The sequence below is a fragment of the Mastigoproctus giganteus genome, chromosome 7 (genome assembly GCF_048544385.1).
Source record: "Mastigoproctus giganteus isolate SK-2022 chromosome 7, ASM4854438v1, whole genome shotgun sequence".
Classification (NCBI taxonomy): domain Eukaryota; kingdom Metazoa; phylum Arthropoda; class Arachnida; order Uropygi; family Thelyphonidae; genus Mastigoproctus; species Mastigoproctus giganteus.
The window spans coordinates 16,650,333-16,670,314 of record NC_143581.1 but is presented as its reverse complement, the minus strand read 5'-3'; the positions used below and the strand labels follow the sequence as shown (position 1 = coordinate 16,670,314).

The window sequence follows — 19,982 nt, the reverse complement described above, 5'->3', positions numbered from 1 at the left end:
ATAAGTCGAAAATTTAGTGTCAATCTGACATTTTTCTGTCGAGTAAAGGTAAAACATCTAAAACATACTTCCATTTATATACAGATTACTCGAAATTTTAATTAAAAAGACCAGATTTCTATTGGTCCAATTTCAATGATATTAGTGCGTAATTGGTAATTGCTAATTATTCGAATGATGAGTGTAATTTGAATGATTTGCCACAATGGATTGAAACGATTATAACTTCTCGATTATTCCCATCGCTAATTTCTAGACAAGAAATACTTCTCTGCTTGTAGTAACTCCATTAAATTTTCTTAGGATAAGAATATCAAAAATATTGCATCCTCTTCATCCAGAATATTACATTTCTTTTTCTCAATAGACGCTATTTTAAGTCTCAGCAACTCTTAACATAATCTCAAATCAATCCGACCACCGGGATATGTTGTTTGCACATATGATGAGGTGTTCTCCAAATAATGATCTCTTTTCTCACGAACTCTCTCCACTCCCTATTAAACTGATATTGTTTCGTTTGCGTACATTTTCTGCAGATATTTCTATGGGCGTTTCGTCCGAATTAACAACTGCAATTCCATCCTTTTCTTACACACCACTCTGAAGAAATGAAAGAACTAGTCAGCATCCATTTATACTTTAAGTTTACCGAACATTAAAAAGATAAATCAAAAAGTTTGTTTCTTCAAACCCTTCTTACATCGGTCCACCAGCTTCTTAATGACGTCTGAGAAAATTTTTTTCTGTGAAGCCACTTATGTACTGCATATTTGACTTTATCATCATGAAGTGGCGAGATCCGGGCTGTTTGACCCAATTTTTTAGATTCAGAGGAAGCAATATTTGTGATATGCTTATGCAAGAGAGAGAGATTAGAAGTCGGGGTAATCCCTGATAGAGATGTGTGATCTTGTATGGAAATCCGAGTGTCATTGAAGATAAGCGCAAATCAATAAAGTTATCTTTGCCCCATTGAAGAAATACCTGCAGATCAAAATTTTAAGGAATTGGTGGTGGATATTGAAGTTGAAGGTTTGTGCAGGGCATTGTTTCTCAAACTGGAAGGTGGAATGCAATGTGTTGCCATCAGCAAAACTGTGAATAGAATTTCCAGTCAATGGAAGAAGGTCATTAAGATACAAGAAGAAAAGAGTGGGAGAAAGAAGAGAATCTTGGAGATCACCAGAATTAGTGGAGAAGCTACAAGACTGAGAGCTGTTTACTATCACTCGCAGCGAGCTATCAGAGAGTTTGTTTCTTTTCCAATTTCTTGCGCCACTTCTTCAGTGACTGTAAAGGCTGTTGTTGTCGTAGTAGGGTTTTAGGAGCATCAGCGACTAAGGCCAATTGCTCCGTGTATATTGTCTGTAAATTGAGTGGGTTCCATGGTCGATTTTCTGTTTGCTGGACGAAAAACCCGAGTTTCCGGGAGAAAAAAAACCTTGCTGCCCTCAACTGAGACCGACTAACTCAGCCACGTTGTGGAAAAGCCCATAAAATTTCCTCATCATCATCAATGGGACTTGATCTCAGGTCTTTTCCACCCGGTGTGGGAGGAAGGCGATTCTACCAACTGTGCTACCCACGTAGACTCTTTTCCAACGTGATGCAATATCTTGTACTGCTGACATTCTCTCTACGTTCCTGATGATTCTCTAAAATAGACAGCTTCACACTCCAAAACAACTTGCAGAAAGATGGCACACTTTTGAATTTTGAGTTGTTGGGGGGGTGACTTACATTTCCACTCTTAATTTTTGCTGCTTGCTTTCGGTTCGTATGTTGCATCCTATTTCGTCTCTGGTTAAATTTTGTTGTAGGAGTGTTTCCTTCATCGGATACTGCTGCAAAAGTTACATGCAGTTCACCAAACGTTTCCTTTTAAGCTCATCCGCGATAATCTTATGGACTCATCTCGCTATATTGCGATATTGCTGGTGTCGGGTCTGATCGAATACGTAGATCCTTAGCCAAAGCTTTGGTGGGTAGCCCAGTTAGTTCAATCACCGTCTTCCCCACATCGTGTGGGAAAGACCTGAGTTCGAATCTCGCGAGGGTAACATGGATTTTTCTCCCAGAAACTTTTGTTTTACGTTCACCAAACAACAAATCCACCATAGAACACCAATTTACAGAAATATTATATACGTTGACTGGGTTCTTCTATGACGTTCCAAAGTTTCACATATAACATTGATCGAGGATAGTGGACTATCGGTTAGGTGATAGAATTGCAAGCTCTTGTTCGTGATCTAATCAAGAGTGGTAGAAGTTCAACTATCCGCGAAATTTCTGGTGACAGTGGTATTTCTTATTGGACACGTCAATCAATTTTAATACAAGGTTTGAGAATACGAGGTTTCGATCAATTTTGTGTCTCGTATCCTCACTGATGATCACAAAGAGCAGGTTTTTGCATGCCAATCTTCTTCAAAGCCCAAAAAAGCAAGACAATCTATCAAACGTGAAGATCGTACTTTTATTTTTAACCCTCAGGCACGATGCAAGTACAAACTCAAGAGAGTTGGTGCTTGAATTGTGAAAATGTCCCTGCATGCTCAGCACTTTTCGTGGTTCTTCATCCACCATTCTCTTCAGATTTTTACTTCCCACGCTTAAATTTTTATTAAAAGGTGACAAATATTTACGTGCAATTACAGACACAATATACTCAAACCTCATAGCCTTAATAGCTTTGGCGCTTAACAACGCGCATAAAAACTTAACAACACTTAAGAACTGCGTTGTTGCACATTGGTATAAACAATTTAAATGTGGAAGATCCTCGGTGCATGATGAAGAAATCTCAGGAAGCCCAGCAACTGCTGTAACAGAAGAGAGAGTTGCAAAAATTGAGACATTAATCTTGAAAGATCTCCATATTAGTGTAAGGTCTGTGGAAGACATCCATCAACAGTTGAATATGAGTAAAGCGTCATAGATGAGTTCCCAGAGTTCTGACCCCTTACCAGATGAAGGAAAGGTCACAATGTGTCAGGAAAAGCAAGAGTTTTTTTCACGGTTAGTCATCATGGATGACACTTGGTTCCATTACTATGAAACTGAAACTAAACAAATATGAAAACAATGGAAGCATGAAGAATCATCCCCCAAAAGAGGCAAAGGTGATGCTGTCAGTTTTGGAGGATCAGCGTGGCGTAATACTAACAGATTATGTTCAAAAGGGCTGTACTATGACAGTGAAGTATTATTCCACCTCCTCGTGCTGCTATAAAAGACCTACTCCACGACAAAGCCCCTGCGCATTTCTCCAGTATCACAAATACAAACAGTCGTGTGTAATTGGCGAAAAGGATTTACCAGCTGATACAGCATATTTAAAGTAATACAACAGATATCGAGGGGGAGTTACGCATTTTTTAAATGTTCTAAAGTGGGCGTGTTTCAGCGTAGACCCTCCCTTCTTAATTTCGAGTCTCCAGAATCACCGAGGGTTGTTCAAATACAATTTCAGTCTCCCCTTAAGCAATATGTCTTGTGGAAAGAGATAAATGTGTGCAGTTAGGAATTTGCTCGCGGTGGGGGCAAAAAAGAAAGAGCGAGAGTGTGAGAGAGAGAGGGAAAAGAAAAGAAAAAAAAAATGTGGTGGAAGCAATGTCTTCAAGTGATTTGGCTTAATACTACTTATTTGACAGGAGCGGGATTTATGAGGGTAGAATGGATGAGATACGTCGCAAGAGAGACAAGACACCGTAATGATGGATAGGATAAACGATACGCCGGACGAAAGAGGAATGAGCGTCGTTCACACGGCAGTTACAGAAGTCTCGCGACCCTTTGTGGGATGTCGCAAACGCTGAACCTGAGTCCTATCTGCAGACGAATGAGTGATGTTGTAAACTTGAGTCTGTACTTGAACTTTATGTCTATGAGCGTATTGGAGGAATGGAAAAGGGCTAGGTTAGGTCAACGCCACTCCAAATTAGAACTCTATCCCCCCTCTCCACCTCCCGTCTGCCTCCTGAGTTTATTTAAAGATTAAAAAGTGCTTTGAAGTTGCTTCGGAATAGGAGTTTCCCACCACGTATATTTCCCTCCCACATATATACACAACATTCCTTTCTACAATCTCATCTCTGGATGAAAAATCAAAGTTTCTGAAATGAAACATTCAAAAAGTTCCCGGAATTTTACAATAAAAGTTTATTGAGCGAACAGTTGGACTTACTAACTCAATCATCTCCAAAGTATCTTCCTTCTGCACGCACATCTTGCTCCATCGGTCTTCCCAATCTTTGAAACATTCTTTAAAATCGTGTTTTCTTAGAACAGGCAGCTACGGTGTTTTCTTTTATGTCATCCACTGTATCGAAAGGATGACCCCGAAGCTCCATTTTCAGATTAGGGAACAGTCACAAGTCAGAGGGTGCAAAGTCGGGGACAAGGGAGTCTTTTGCATGGTTGAGTTTTTTCGCAGCCAAGAACTTCTGAACTGCCATCACTATGTGACCAGGCACGTTGTAATGCTGCAGGATCTAGCCATACTTTTATTTTTGTGGTTGTAGCGAAGACTATTTAAATACCAGCGTGCGATTCCTGGAACTGCAGCAATTGAATGTACTGCGAATTAGCTTTCAAACCTCTTTTCCTAAGTTCTGAACGGTACTTAGACCTGCGTTTTAAGAATTGTAAGAGAAATCCAGAAAGGATAGCGATCTTCATTTTCTCTTTTTAATTTAGTTAATAACCCCCTTTTTTACCCGCTTGGTCATCCACTGCCATTACAAGTGCTTCCTTGTGGCAGGGTTGGTAACCTAAACTCAAAAAGAAGTACAAAAGGGCAACGAATATCCAACCATGAAACTTACCACGACCTCTCTAAGATTACTTAACATTCGGTCACATCTGTTTATTGAGTAGTTGTTGTAGAAGTGTGTGTCTACCGGGCAATTTGTGTGTTGCGGGCTTATAAAACCCAGGCTAACTCATGGGGGAAGTCGTTATTCCTCCACCCTGACAGCCCCTCGACGTGGACACCTCTACGTGCCTTGCAACCCGTGGAAACTCGGAAATAGGGGGATCCTAGTGGGTGAGGGTCCATCCCTACTAACAGTGGCGGACTGGTTCTAAAACTATTGGTTGCCAGGAGACAAAGGGGGCACACCCACAACTATTATATTTTCAATCTATTAAAAGGTCATTAACATTTTTAACATATTGTCTAATGCAAGGGCAAGCTGACACCCTGACCAATTCGGATCAATCGTTGGGTGGTTCTTACTGTTACGAGTCAACTGGAATCCAATAAGTCTCCTCTTTGGTTCTGGGACATGGTCAATTGTAAATGATGCTCTAAGTGAATTTGGCGTCCCGTTCGCGTACGCAGTACCTACTAGTTCGCGAGTGGCTGTCCCGGGCTCCGTGCTGGGTAAGGTACTTAGGGAATCAGAAATTTTTATTTTACTCTTATGAGTAATTTAAATCCCTTCTTCTGAGGCCCCCAACAAGGCCCTACTAACTGATCAGAAGAAAGTAATAACACCAATTCAAAAAGACCCAGAACTGATGATGCGACATCATTGACACCACTTTTCTCATTCTCTTTTCCACCAGAGAGCAGACAATCGGGAAAATGTCACCCTTCTACACCAAGAAAGGATTAGAAAGATTGGCAAAGGTTCTCCAAAGTCTGTGAAAAGACTGTATGGAGATCTTTTGCAGTTGAAGTTTCATGTCCAAAAGATGCTCAGCAAATCCTGAGGCCCACATACAAAGGGGGAACACCTATAATCGTAACCCCACATAAAACTCTGATCTTTCATGTGGTGCCATATCAGAGTGGAACTTTTTCATGTCTCTGAATTAAAAGTTCAAGGAGTGACAGCTGTCAAGCGAATATCAATGCGAGAGGATGGAAATCTCGTTCCTACTCGAATTCTCATCCTTACATTCAACGCCCCATGTCCACCAAATTCGAAAACTGAATATTTCCTACCAAGAGACTAGGAAATTCATTTAACAAGTAAATAGCAGCAGGCCCTCAACACGCCCAGAAGTTTCTGGGAAGTATAGCGTCGGGATACAAACGATAACCATACCACAATCAGTGTCATTTACTCCCATCATCTGCTGCTTGTTAAGTTTGGCAAAAGATTAATACCGAGGTAAAAGAGGTACCAGACTATTCAGCCTTGGAACTATTTCAGGAAAAAATGGACACAGGACAGCGTCCATACTTCTGCAATAAACATCAATCCAAGACTGAAAAAATTAAGCCTTCAGCAATTCCGAAGCCGTCCGATGGATCCAAAAAGTCGAAATACTGGCCAAATTAATACAATGGAATTTCAGCGGAAGCCGAGGGAGTGATGATTACATTAAGGCTCCCCCCCCCCACTCCACAAGCCAGTGTACCTTTGTGTGCAGGAGACATATCTAAAGGCAAATGAAGATCCTACCTTATGTAATGTCAGTATAATATGCAAAGACAGAACTGGGGCTGTACCTGCTGACGATGGAGTTGCAATCCTAGTGGGCAACCATACATCATTTTCAAGTAATCCATGTTGCAATCACCATAGAGGCGGTTGTTATTCGCCTCTTCGTGGGTTTCTTCTAACAATGTGTTCAGCGTATTTGACACTTAGGATCAACATCTCCTGGACAGATCTTGACAGTCTCATTGCGCAACTGCCTGCTCATATTCTTTTATTAGCAGAATTTAATGGACATAATAAACTTTGGGACTGTGCAGATAATAATATGAGGGACAGTAAATAGCGGCGCATGTTCGTTATTTTCGAGCACCTTTATCCACGCGCCTAACCGTAAGTTTATTGCCATTAATCTCTCTATCTGCTTCCCTTTTCTCTTCCCTTTGTTCACATGGAAGGTTGAAGGAAATCCCTATGTGAATGATCACTTCCCTGTGATATCTCTTCTGACTGAAAACATACCGTGTCAACCATCAAGGATATCTCAGTGGAAGCTTGATAAAACTGCTGGAATGCTTTCTAACATCTGGATCATTTTGACATCACAAGAGTCAGCCAGGAGCCCATCAACGATGTAGTTATGTACATTACAGAAGCCATTATTGGCAAAGAATTTCCGGATCCCCCGCGAAAGACAATTGCCCTTGCCTTCCCAAAGCGAGGAAAGGATCCTAAATATCCAAGTAACTATTGTCCCATTGCTCTGACAAGCTATCTGTGCAAGATCCCGGAAAGGATGATCAATGCTCGCCTTATTTGTCATTTAGAAACAAACAGTCTTCTTTCCAGGACACAGTGTGACTTCCGAAGAAACTCTGGATCATTTAATTAGAGTAGAAACGTACATCCACGATGATTTTATAAAATCCGAGCATCTGGTGGCAGTTTTCTTTGATATTGAAGAAGCGTATGACACATCTTGGCGATTTGACATTATTGCAAAACCTCCTTAACAATCTTCTTAGATGTAACCTTCCTGTTTTATATTAAAAACTTTCTTTTTAATCACCCATTTCAAGTTCGTTTAGGATCCACACGCTCTCGAATGTTTTGCCAAGAGGTCCCACAAGGATCCGTTATAAGTGAAACGCTGTTTACTATCAGAATAAATTTTGTCACAGAACTACTAACAATGTCCTCTACATTGAACATTTTATTATGTTTTGTCATTCTTGCGATATGAGGGACATCGAGAGGTAGCTGCATCACCTTACGTCTTGGTCATTGGCTGATGGCTTCAGATTTTCTTTTCAGAAGACTGCCCGTGCACACTTTTGTCGCAAATGTAATCGTCATCCTGACTAAAAATTTAAGGCTTGTGCAAATCAATGTCTTAGTGACAGCAGAAGTCAAATTCCTAAGACTTATTTTTGACAAGAAGCTGCCATTGCTACAAAATATTTATCAGCTAAGGACATGTTGTGCCAAACAGCTTAACATCCTTTTTGCCCTTTCGTCAATTTCGTGTAATGCAGATTGCTGTACCATATACTCCCGCTCTACTGGGCTCTTGTCCATCCTAAACTTGATTCTAGTTTCGAGATTTATGCTTCTTTTAGATATAGTGGACTTCGGTGGATAGATCCAGTCCAGGCCATCCGGATTGCCACTGGAGCATTCCGTTCGTCTCATATACAAAGTCTCTGCGTTGAAATGAGCTGTATCTGTTCCTTCGACGTAAGCAACCGTCCAAAATTAAAATTTAATTCAGTCCTAACAAGATCTTCGTCCACCAAACAGGCAAATCGGCCAAAGAATACCATCAAATTACAGACAATATATTGCTGCCTCATAGCCTTAGTTTCTTTGGCGCTTAACACATACACAGGCCAACCATACAATGGAACTGCAAAAAGGTGTACAATACTGATGGTGCATAAGTTCCATGATCAAAAATTAGACAAAAACTGGTCCTAATAAACTGAAAAATCCCATCCTGGCAAATTTTTTAAAACTCTTTGGAAATACTTGTTCGTTTATTAGGCAACTTTAACGGCCATTATCCATTATGGGGATCTTACCATATGGGTACAGGAAGAGAGAGATAATCGAACTTGTGATTCTTTACGCGATCCACAAATTTAGAAAAATGCTCGAATGAGACAGAGTCTAGAATAAATTTACCTAAACAATGGACATTATAATCTTCCATTAATAAGAAAGACAATTTCAAATCTACAGAGTTTTCTGATCCATATTTGACTTAAGAAACTTTTCTGCATCCATTTCTACATGCAGCTGTTGCAGTTTATGTTTGATGGAACAGAATCTTACCAAGAATGCCATTTCTATGTTCATTTGAATCCAGGGTCCAGTATGGAAATTCACAGTTGCAATTTCTTAAATTAATTTCTACGTAATCCGTCCTTTAGGTGGATCGACCATCTATGACCAGATCGATTTCAACTCAATAATTTTCTCAATCTTTCAAAGTATCTGTTTAAATTAAATTTCTGCCAAACCAAGAACAAAGCATAAAAATATAAATAAATTTTCTGTTTATACTCCGGGACAACCAAACGGTCAGAGGAGTTCACAAGATAGACAGAATAGAAGAAACAGCACTGCCTGACCAATCAGCAAATCCGCTGGAAATTTACCCCTCAACAAACTGGAGAGCAGCCTTCACAAAAAAAAAAGGATGCTCTCCAGATTGAAAGGATAGATATTTCAACAGTTTTTACTGATTTCTTTTAAGCAATAGCAATGGAGCAAAGTCAGGTCGTATGGAGGGTGTGGGCATGCAATTGTGTTAGATGGTTAGGTAAGATGTGTATTAAGCGCCAAACAACTAAAGTCAAGAGGCGTCTTCTATCGGTTTGCTGGACGAAAAACAAGTTTCTGGGAGGGAAAACCATGTAGACTGACCAACTAAGCCCTTGTGAAAAAAGGTCACAAGAATTCCTCACATCATTGATCTGTTCGAAATTGAATCTTATCGAAATCATATCCAATGATGTTGTGCTCAAAATAGCCTATAAGTGCTAGGCACCGTTTTTAAAATTATGTGCAACATTTTTTGATATACAGTATGTGCAAAATTTATCCACTTAATCAGGTATAACTCTCCAGCCCACGCAGACTTGCCAGGCCGAAGAGTCCTCAAACTCCAGGAAGGACTTCATATAAGACTAACATGCAGAGTATGGAACCCTTCATGTTAGTCTCCAAATGTTATTGAACATTTTTGGACATTGTTGTTATAGGATTTTAGGAGCATCAGCCACTAGGGCCTTATTGCCGTGTATACCGTCTGTAAATTGCGTGTGTTCTGTGGTCGATTTTCTGTTCGCTGGAAGAAAAACCTGAGTTTCCGGGAGTAAAAACCATTCTACTCTCGAATGAGACCGACTAATTTACCCACATTGTGAAAAAGACCCATAAAAATTCTTCACGTCATCGACGCAACTCGAACTCGGGTCTTTTCCACCCGGTGTGGGGATGACGCCGATTCTACTAACTGTGCCTCCCACGAGGGAAACCTTTTTCTGAACTGAGTCTTCTTCCAGCAAGGGGAATGATAATATTAACTCTTGTCTGAACGTAAAGAGGTTATATGGAAGTAGTACTGTTATGTCTCGTGATAATTTCTTGCATCTGCTCATTTTACTTTTTTCCCAATACAATCTTCCCAAGTAGAGGTCAGACGCATTGTTTTTATACAGAGTTATCCAATACACCAAAAGTGCAACCCAAGTTGCAATACAGCAAAATTTTATTGACAGTCCTGGTGGGTAGCAAAGTTGGTAGAATCGCCGTCCTCCCCCAAAGGGGGTGGAAAAGACTTGAGTTCGAGTCCTGTCGATGATGGGAAGATTCTCCATGGTCTTTTTTTCACAACGTGGCTGGGTTAGTCGGTCTCAGGCGAGGTCAGCATGGTTTTTCTCCCGAAAAATCGGGGTTTTCGTCCAGCAAACAGAAAATAACCCTGTGCTTCGTTCATATTGTGTTCATTTGCTAACAATGTACAAAGTTAACAGACAAACCATTCTCCAATTTTTCTCTTAAATTCTTCGTATTTGGCATCTGCTTGGTGAAAAGAATAAATATTGATCAGTTGATCCCTTATCGTGTCTCCAGCATCACCCTGTGTTTACCCACACTGATGCTTTGCCATAAACTGCAAAAACAGAATTATTTTCTAGTGATAAGCCGAAATAATCAAAGTACATTGGAATTAACTCGGTCCTGGACTGTCTGTGGTTTGCTGACAAAGTCACTTCCTTGCCAATACGGCTATTTTAATACTGTCGTAATCCACTTAAATCCCCATGAAGAAATAAAATCTTTTTTTTTTTCCACCTTTCTCCTCAACGTCATAAGATCTGGGACTGTGCCAATGTGTCTATTAATTACAGACTCTGTTCTCATGGAAATACCCGGATGTCGGAAAGAGTGATGGTACTTTGAATACATGGTTGTTAATAGCTGGTACAAACACAATGTAGTTGCAGAGAGTGTAGGCCATAAACCAACTGAGAACTTGCATCCGTTACTGGAAGTTAGAGTGAACAGTTAAAATGCCCCCTTCGTCTGTACTTTTGGCACTCCCACTGCACCCCGGTACAGCTGTGGCCCACAAATCATACGTCGGCAACCCTTCTTTAATCTTTGATGGCAGAAATCATTCGAATTCATCAAGCGTTAGTCTCTTTAAATATATCTGTTTTTGTTTATTTTTGTAGCGAATGTGGTAACCGGAACTATGAACTGACTGATTCATTAAAAAGTCGGTTCTGTGTTCGGATTTATGATTATTACTAAAACGTTGGATTTTAGTTGTAGTAAATATTAATTTAGTTATTTTTTTCCCCTCTAATCGTAGTGTAAAATTAAATATCCCTTTGAAGGGATATTTAGGGTAATTTCGGCCCTAATTATAGGGGCCACCGAACTGTATTTGTGAATAGGTGCGGATGAATAAATGGCTTTGATAGAGGAGGTGGACACTTCAAGTGGCGCTGCTATAGTGTTTATTCTATAAAGGCTATTTTGGAATTATTCGCAAATATAAAAACAATTAAAGCAATCAACTAATTTGTTTCTTAATTTCGTTTTAAAGTTTATTTATTTGTTGGGCTGATGCTGTTGTTTTTGTAAATTTGTGTACTCATTACGGTAAATATAAAGTTTCTCTTAATGGGGATATCCACTTCAGGAATTTTGTGGGGAAGTAAATGAGGATTGTTCACCCCTTAATCAAAATTTAGTAAAGGAATACTGCATTGTTAGTGTTGTTTAGTTTGTAGGCTTAAGTAGCAAAGAGAGAGAACGAAGAAGTGGAAAATTAAAGAGACGAACCTGAAAGAAAGGGAGAACGGAGGTGAGAGAGAGAGAGAGAGATTGGACGGAGGTGAGAGAGAGAGAGAGAGAGTGGACGGAGGTGAGATAGAGAAAGAATGAAGAGAAGGAAAATTAGAGAGAGATGGGAACGAGGCAGACAGAACGAAGCGTGAAAATATTACAAAAGAGAAAGAGAGAACGTACGAGGGGGGTGAGAGAGAGAAACAGAACCTGAAAGAAAGAGAGGAATGAACCTCAAACAGAATTAGAAAGCGAACCTGAAAGAGAGAATGAAGAGAAGGAAAGTAAGAGAGGATTAAGGGATAGAAGAAAAAGAAAGAAAGAGAGAAAGAATGAAGGAGAAAACGGAGAAAAAAGTTTGGAAATAGCCAGAAGAAAACGAAACATAAGAAAGAGAGACAAAGAGAGAGAGGGAAAGAAAAAAATGAAAGAGCGACAAATGGAAAGGAAGAATGAAAGCGAGAGAGACATAGAAAAAGAAACAAGGAATGAGAGAGAGAGAGAGAGAGAGAGAGAGAGAGAGAGAGAGAGAGAGAGAGAGAGAGAGAGGGGGGGGGGAAGAGAGAAAAAATAAATGAAGAGAGAATAAAGAGTGGGAAATTGTAAGGAATAGTTTTAAGAGAGAAAGATAGCGAGGGAGAGATGAAGAGTGGGGTAAATAGGGAGAGAGAGAAGGGAAAGAAAGAAAGAAAGAAAGAAAGAAAGAAAGAAAGAGAGTGAAGAGTGGGGGAAATAGGGAGAGAGAGAAGGGAAAGAAAGAAAGAGAGAATAAAGAGAGAAAAGAGAAAGAAAGAATGAAGAGAGAGAATGAGAGAAGAGAAAGAAAGAGAGAATAAAGAGAAAGAAAGAATGAAGAGAGAGAGAGAAAGAAGAGAAAGAAAAAAGAAAGCGAGAATGAAAAGGGGAAAATTAGAGAGAGAAGTAGAAAGAGAGAACGAAGAAGGGGAAATTATAGGGAAGTGAGAGAGAGAAGTAGAAAGAGAGAACGAAGAAGGGGAAATTATAGGGAAGTGAGAGAGAGAGAGAGAGATAGAGAGAGAGAGAGAGAGAGAGAGAGAGAGTAAAGAACGAGGGTCAGAGAGGACAAAACTAGTAAAAAGGCAATCTTTTTCTTTTTTTCGTGAGTGAAAAAAAGAAGGAGGAAGATGGAAGAACGAGAGGGAGGAGTTTGATAGTGAAGTAAGGCCATCGCTCAAAAGAAGCAGTTGGGCGAAGAGACACTTTTCAGCGACGCACACAAAGAAAACAAGAAATCACTCGAATACTCACCAGAAAACCCCAGCAAGCACAGCGAATCAAAGATGAAACAGCCAAAGCAGGTCTGCAATATTTAAAAGGCACAAGGGAAAGGGCCCTTTAAGAGGCACACATCTCCAAAATCGGAGAGCCACACATCAGAAGTATTCCGCGGCAGCGTGTCTAGTCACGATGACCACAACAGCGATCCGCTTCGGTTGTCTTCTTTGTATACGTAGATGGCCCCCCCCCTTCCCCACTAAGAACACTTTTCAGATTTTGGTGGAAGTTGGTTGCTCGGCCACTTAGTGAGCTGAGGTCAGCTTTGGTGGAACGACGGGATTCGTTACCACAGAATCTTACAGACGCCCTTATATCGAGCATGGTTCGGCGCTGTTAGTCATGTTTAGCCCTCGGAGAGGATCGTGCCCGTACTGGTGTCACGTGACCATATTTTCGAGCATCTTGTATCGAAATACAAGATGGTCCACCTAACCAAAATTTGTCTCGCTTCATCCCAAGCTGCATGAGTCACACCACGTTTTTTTTCGTGTTCTGTTAATTTTTTCGAGCAGTGTATTTTCTAACACGCCTGAAATTCCACTCACTGCGCACATTAAACACTTTTGAAAGATGAGGAGGTGAAAGAGACAGAGAGAGGCGGACTCAATGTTTTTACCACAGTGCATATGTGAGTTGGAGAGAAAGAAAGAGAAGATGAAGAGGGGGAAGACAAAGAAAGAAAGAAAGGGAGGATGATGAGAGAGAAGAGAAAGAGAGGATTAAGAGAGAGAGAATGTAGAGAGTGAAGAGAAGAGAAAGAAAGAGAGAATGAAGAGAAGATAAAGAAAAAAGAAAGAAAAAGAGAGAGAATAGGAATGAAGAGAGAATAAGAATGAAGAGAGAAGAGAAAGAAGAGCGAGCATAAGATTGAAGAGAGAAGATAAAGAAAGAAGAGAATGAAAAAAGAGAATTAAGAGAGGGAGAATAAGAAAGGAGAAATAAGAGAATGAAGAGAGAAAAGAGAGACAAGAGAAAGAAAGAAAATGAAGAGAGAAAAGAGAGAGAAGAGAAAAAAGAGAATGAAGAGAGAAAAGAGAAAGAGAATGAAGAGAGAGGTAAGAGAATGAAAGGAAGAGAGGGAGAATACGAAAGGAGAAATAAAAAGAGAATGAATAGAGAGAAAAGAAAGAAAGAAAGAAAGACAATAAGAATGAAGAAAGAGAGGAGAATGAAAGGAGGAGAGAGAGAATAAGAAAGGAGAAAGAAAAATATAGAAAAAAATGAAGAGAAAGAAAGAAAGAAAGAATGAAGAGAGAGAGAATAAGAAAGGAGAAAGAAGAACAAAGGGCACAATTAGAGACAAGCAAGAAAGAAAAAGAGAATGAAGAGAGAGAAGAGATTCATATATGATATATAATTCATATATATGGCAAAATTGTATTGATAAACAAAGTACGCAGAGAATAATTAATATGCACGTGTACATTATTCTGCGCATAATAGATATAAAGTTAAACTTCGTACTATTATGGCCAAAGGAGCATTACTTATGGACCGGCCCTTGAATTTAAACCTCCAATGTGTCGTCCGTCCATTGGTAATGAAAGTACTCTCGCAATTCGTAGGTGATATTAACTATCAGACGAACTTTGGGAGCAGTTGTCCACTCAAAAATCATTCACCAGTCCTCATAGCGTTCCCCGAGCAACCGTCCCCCCCTCCTCCATCAGAAAAGCGTACATTCGCATCAACACTTATCTAATACTCTCGTTATCCGGTATCGATGTTAAATTTGACAGCTTGTGAGCACTAAGTCCACACCAAAGTTATCGCTAGCTGTCACTTTTAGGCCCTTTCGAACGAGGACCAGATAATTGTTGACACCCGACATGGCTCCGTCCCCTTCTTATTGCAAACTCGCTTGTTTGTCGAGTCTTTACGAGCGATAACAACTTCGTACGAGTTTAATGTGCAAAGTGGAAAACGTGCACTTTCAAAATAGGTGCGCTTACTCATAACATTTCTTTAATGTCACGCGCATGCGCCATAGTTTTTTGAAAATTCCAATAAGCGAAGAGTGGATTAAACGTGCCGATTTTGTTCTCTTTTTTTTATAGCTTGTCGTCGGAGGTCAACCGCGCGGGTCACCCGGATCATGCTACGAAAGGTCAAGCGTCAGCGGTGATTCGCAACCAACTTCCACCATGTGTTCCCTCTCCGCAGCAGCTTATGACTCTCGTCTGCTGACCACTTATCCGAGGTTAACCTCCAGTTTATCCGGAACTTCGGGACTGTACAGTGGAAATAGTTACACCCCCGATCAGACGGGGTATTCGAACCTTACAGGGGTGGAATCTCCAGCTTTCTATTCGTCATTGGTGAGTGAAATCTTCCTGCATCTGAAAATTATTGATGAAATCGATAATTTGTGGGTATTTTCTTTGACGACCCTCATGGGTTGTTGTTTTTGTTGGGTTTCAGGAGCATCGGCAACTAAGGCCATATTGCTGGACGAAAAACCGGAGTTTCCGGGAGGAAAAACCTGAGATCGACTAACTCAGCCACGTTATGAAAGAGGCCCATAAGAATCGCATTGTTGAAAATTGGATGATTGTGGATCCACAATTTGGTGACTGAGGAGGATGCTGCAATGCACTGAATTCAAATTTCACATTCGCATTACTTTGTTGAAGAGTCCATTGCATCTAACCGATATGATGGCTGGTTCGTGCCCTCGTGGGGTAGCAAGGTTGGTACAATCGCAGTCCTCCCCCACACCGGGGAGAAAAGACCTGAGTTCGATTCCAGTTGATGGCGGCAGGAATTCTTATGGGCCTTTTTCGCGACATGGCTGAGTTAGTTGTTCTCAGGCGAGGGCAGCATGGTTTTCTGGAAACTTGGGTTTTTCATCCAGCAAACAGAAACTCGACCTTAGAACACCCGCAATTTACAGACAATATACACCGAACAATGTCCTTAGTCGCTGATGCTCCTTCAACCCTCCTACAACAACAACAACTAAGCAAAGGAGGACGGATGTTATCATCTGTCACGTGATTTACCGAGACCATTTATAGATCATTGTTTAAAGTGAACACAGATTTTCCTTAAGAGCACCGAACTTTTCGATCACACCTCGTATACACAAATATTAGCACAGTATGCAGATACAGGGATCGCCAAAAGATGTATAGAGATTTCAAATTATTATGTTTACAATTTATTTTCCTTTAAAAACAAAATTCCAGCTTTTAGTAAGATGTTCACTTGGAGCCGGCCCTTGTTGGGGATATCTAACCCTTTTAATTTTATGAATATTAACCTAAATGCTTCTAATATAAGATTGTAAGTTTTTAAGCGTATTATCAGCAAATTAGGTCATACAGCGCCATCTATAATATGTCTATAAATTATTCTGTGGTCAATGTGTAGTTTGCTGGACGAAAAATTCGAATTTCCGAAAGAGAACCATGCTACCCCGCACGAGGCCAACTAACTCAGCCACGTGAAAAAGGCCTATAAAAATTCCTCAGCATTCGAACTCAGGTCTTTTCCTGAGTGTGCTGGTGGCGTTTATACAAATTGACGAGGGAAATAGCACCAGAAGAGTGGTAACATTTCCATAATTCAGCTAGAGGCACTCTCTGATCGCTACTGAGCAGACTCTGTGTGCGCATGCCAGTACTTGTTGAGCTAGTGTTGCGTGAAGAGAGTTTTTTAGCCGCGTTCACTGACGAGTGTTTTGAAGCAAACATAATGTCGGACATACAGATTGAACAGCGATATGTGATTGTGTCAGATGGGTCTTAAATGCATCGGAAACAATTAAAGAGATGAATGAAGAGTATCGTAATGAGTGTCTTGGTAGGATGGCCATATTCTGGTGTGACCGAACTTTTTGTGTGAAGTGGTTTCTCCATCAGGACAATACCAGGCCCCATATAGCTAATATTGCGCAGGCAGTGATCACTGCCACAAGTGCCGAGGTTCTGACACATCCCCCTTATTCACCAGACTTAGCCCCGTGTGATTTTCTCTTGTTTCCAAGTCTGAAGAAAGCTCCGAAAGGCAAGCGTTTTGCGTCTGACACAACGAATCTCGCAGAGCCACAACAGAAGCACTTCACAGTCTTTCGAAAAATGCATTGGTGAGAGGTGTCTCTGTCCAGTATATCAACTAATAAAAGTTGAAATCAGAGACAGCGGTAAAGTGGTTGGGCATAAGGTGCTTGGTAAACACTAAGAGATGAAGTCGCTTTTAGATCATTGTTCTGGATAGTTGAGACAGTAACTGTGTTCTTTCCTGAGTATACTGCGAACACTATGAAAATTCCAAATGTATCCGACCCAAAAATTGGTCACTTTGCCAGTTGAGATTTTCACCGGAAATTGGGGTTTTTCATCCAGCATAGGAAAATCGACCACAAAACACCCGCAATTTAGAGACAAAATACATTTGTGGAACAGTGGTCTTACCTCCAATGAATATCTTTATGTCGAATTAGACCAACTTAACTCTGCAAAGCTTCATTTTTACCGGATTGCCATGGATTCTTTTCCATCCAAGATTTCCATCATCTAACCTGTTTGCCTAATTCTCTAGATCTGAATCCAACTGAGAATGCCTTCTCTATCGAACACAATACAGCAGTCAAAGAAATATTCTGATAGAACAATGGTTAAATCTGGAGCTAGACTTCCTCAGACATCTAATGGAATTCATGCAACGTGTATGGAAGGGCAACAGGTGGCCCTGCTAGATATTGAATAACGATTTCTAATTTTTTTTGTTGCTTGTTGATGCTCCTGAAACCGAAAAACAAGAATAACCAACTCATCCCAGCTATCCTCAACTGGATTCTGATCTGGAGATTTAGGATAGATGTTGGAAATCCTGAGAATGTTCCTCGGACCATTCAGCTACAATTTTTGCACTCGGTACTTTTTTTTGTACTTTAGTTGTTGTCTTGAAAGAATCCATTGCAATCCATCCGGGCAAAAGTCAAGTCTTCCATGGTTAAGTTAGTCCAGTACTCCAGGAAATATTCATGGACGGACCCAGTCTACACCAACAGAACATACCATGATACAACTTCTAGCCGCTGGAGTGGGGGTCATAATGACTTGTTTATTTTGTCTATTGACGCTAATTGTAAAATGTTTCTATTTTTTTGGCCATTGAATATATTTTGTATTCCGTGCAGGATATCAAGCACTAGCACGCAGTTGCTACTAGTGATGTGCAAGCTTTGCTTTATCTTGCATGCTTTTCCTTGTTTGTGTACATTAGTAAAATTTGTTTTTCTAGTGATATCAATGCTCTTGAACAGTCAGTTGATAACTCGTAGATTGCTTTAAGGCCCTTTGTTCTTGAATTGTACACTTAGATCCCTCTTGGACCGGAAAACTGTGCATTGGAGTGATATGTACCATGGCTTCTTAGTCATAGAACATGATCCACTAAGTAGCACTGACAGTTGTGCTTGGGTGTGGCGAATTTCTGGAGAAAGCTGCCTGCCGGACTGTATCGTCCCGACAGTGAAGTTCAGCAGAGACAGCGTGATGGTTTGGGACTGTTTTTCATGGTCTGGTCTCAGACTGAATAACTTAAAAATACTTCCTCGAACATTTCTAGTCAGAATACTGTTTCCCCTCTTCCTGGGTGATCATTTAATTCCCGAAGTGGCAGCGCCACCGTACAACCACTCAAGTTTCATCGAAGTGCCAGTAGATCGCAGAAGAGTACATGTACAAGGATACGCCGACGTGTTCTGACGTGTCTGGTAGTTGCAAAGTGGCCTAAGTTGCCTACTGTTATGCGCGAACCGTTTTTGAGGTGATTCGTCATTAAAAAATACAAAAGATTCAAAAATATTTTTCTATTCATGTTTGGACAAGGATAATCAGATATAAGCGAGGTTTATCACTCATAGATACACCTTTTTTTTTTTTTTTATACAGAATTCAGCATACGGGATGAAAGATGGTGGCGACCCCTGGAGAGGAATTTCTCAACCAACGTCTTACTACTACGATCCTGCCCTTGCAGCTTATGGGTAAGTTAACGTACCTTGCTTTTGTCAGATTGTTGGGGCAAATTGCTAATGAAATTAATGACTGAGAAATTTAATGTTTAGATTTTACTTGAAAATGATTGTAAAGCGATCATCGAAACGTTATGCATGAAAAGGACCATGAATTCTTTGACAGTCCATGCTGTTTTATTTCAGGTATAGTGGCATAGATTTCAACGGTGCTAGACGTAAGAATGTGACTCGAGATTCGACCAGCACCTTAAAGGCTTGGTTGAACGAGCATCGGAAGAATCCTTATCCCACCAAAGGTGAGAAAATCATGTTGGCCATCATCACCAAGATGACTTTGACTCAAGTGTCCACGTGGTTCGCCAATGCTCGGAGAAGACTCAAAAAAGAAAACAAGATGACTTGGGAACCACGAAACAAGGTGGAACACGAGGATGACGAAGATGGAGATTTCAAGAGGAGGAAAAACGTAGATGGAAGAGACAGGGATCGCGAAGATGATGAGGAAGAAAATAATGGTGAGATGGTGGAGAGCGAACATTGTCTTGAAGGCAGTCAAAATGGTGGTCGTTGTACGGATACATGCGACAGTGCAGACTGTGTGATGCCCCCCTTAAGTGAACAGAACAAAGACCCTGATCATCTCCAGGAGAAAGAGACAGCAGGTGAGTTTGACTTCTTTTTTGGTTTTATCTTTTTTAAGATTACTTTGCTACAAAAAGTATGCGGTCTCATATTGTAAAACTAGCCACCACGGGTTGCCTCAGTCTTATACTATGAATAAACCGCCTTACGAGAATCATATTAATATGACATAATTTCTCAGTCATTCTGAGAGAGAGAGTGGTGTCTAGAGTGCGCGCCAAGGAAAATAAGGCCATGAGGTGTCGGGGTGTGTCACGTTTATGAACTTTATGGACAGACTTGGCAAAAGTAAT

The 19,982-nt window shown here is 40.5% G+C and overlaps 1 protein-coding gene across 1 annotated transcript in view; it reads left to right on the top strand.

The window, feature by feature from the left end:
- LOC150082582 (uncharacterized) overlaps positions 1-19,982 on the top strand; it is a 33,236-nt gene that overhangs the window by 9,421 nt on the left and 3,833 nt on the right. The window contains exons 2-4 of the mRNA XM_090378699.1: positions 15,119-15,379; positions 18,962-19,056; positions 19,231-19,709. Of these exons, the coding sequence (XP_090234825.1) occupies positions 15,119-15,379; positions 18,962-19,056; positions 19,231-19,709 (835 nt within the window). The remainder of the gene's footprint in view (positions 1-15,118; positions 15,380-18,961; positions 19,057-19,230; positions 19,710-19,982) is intronic.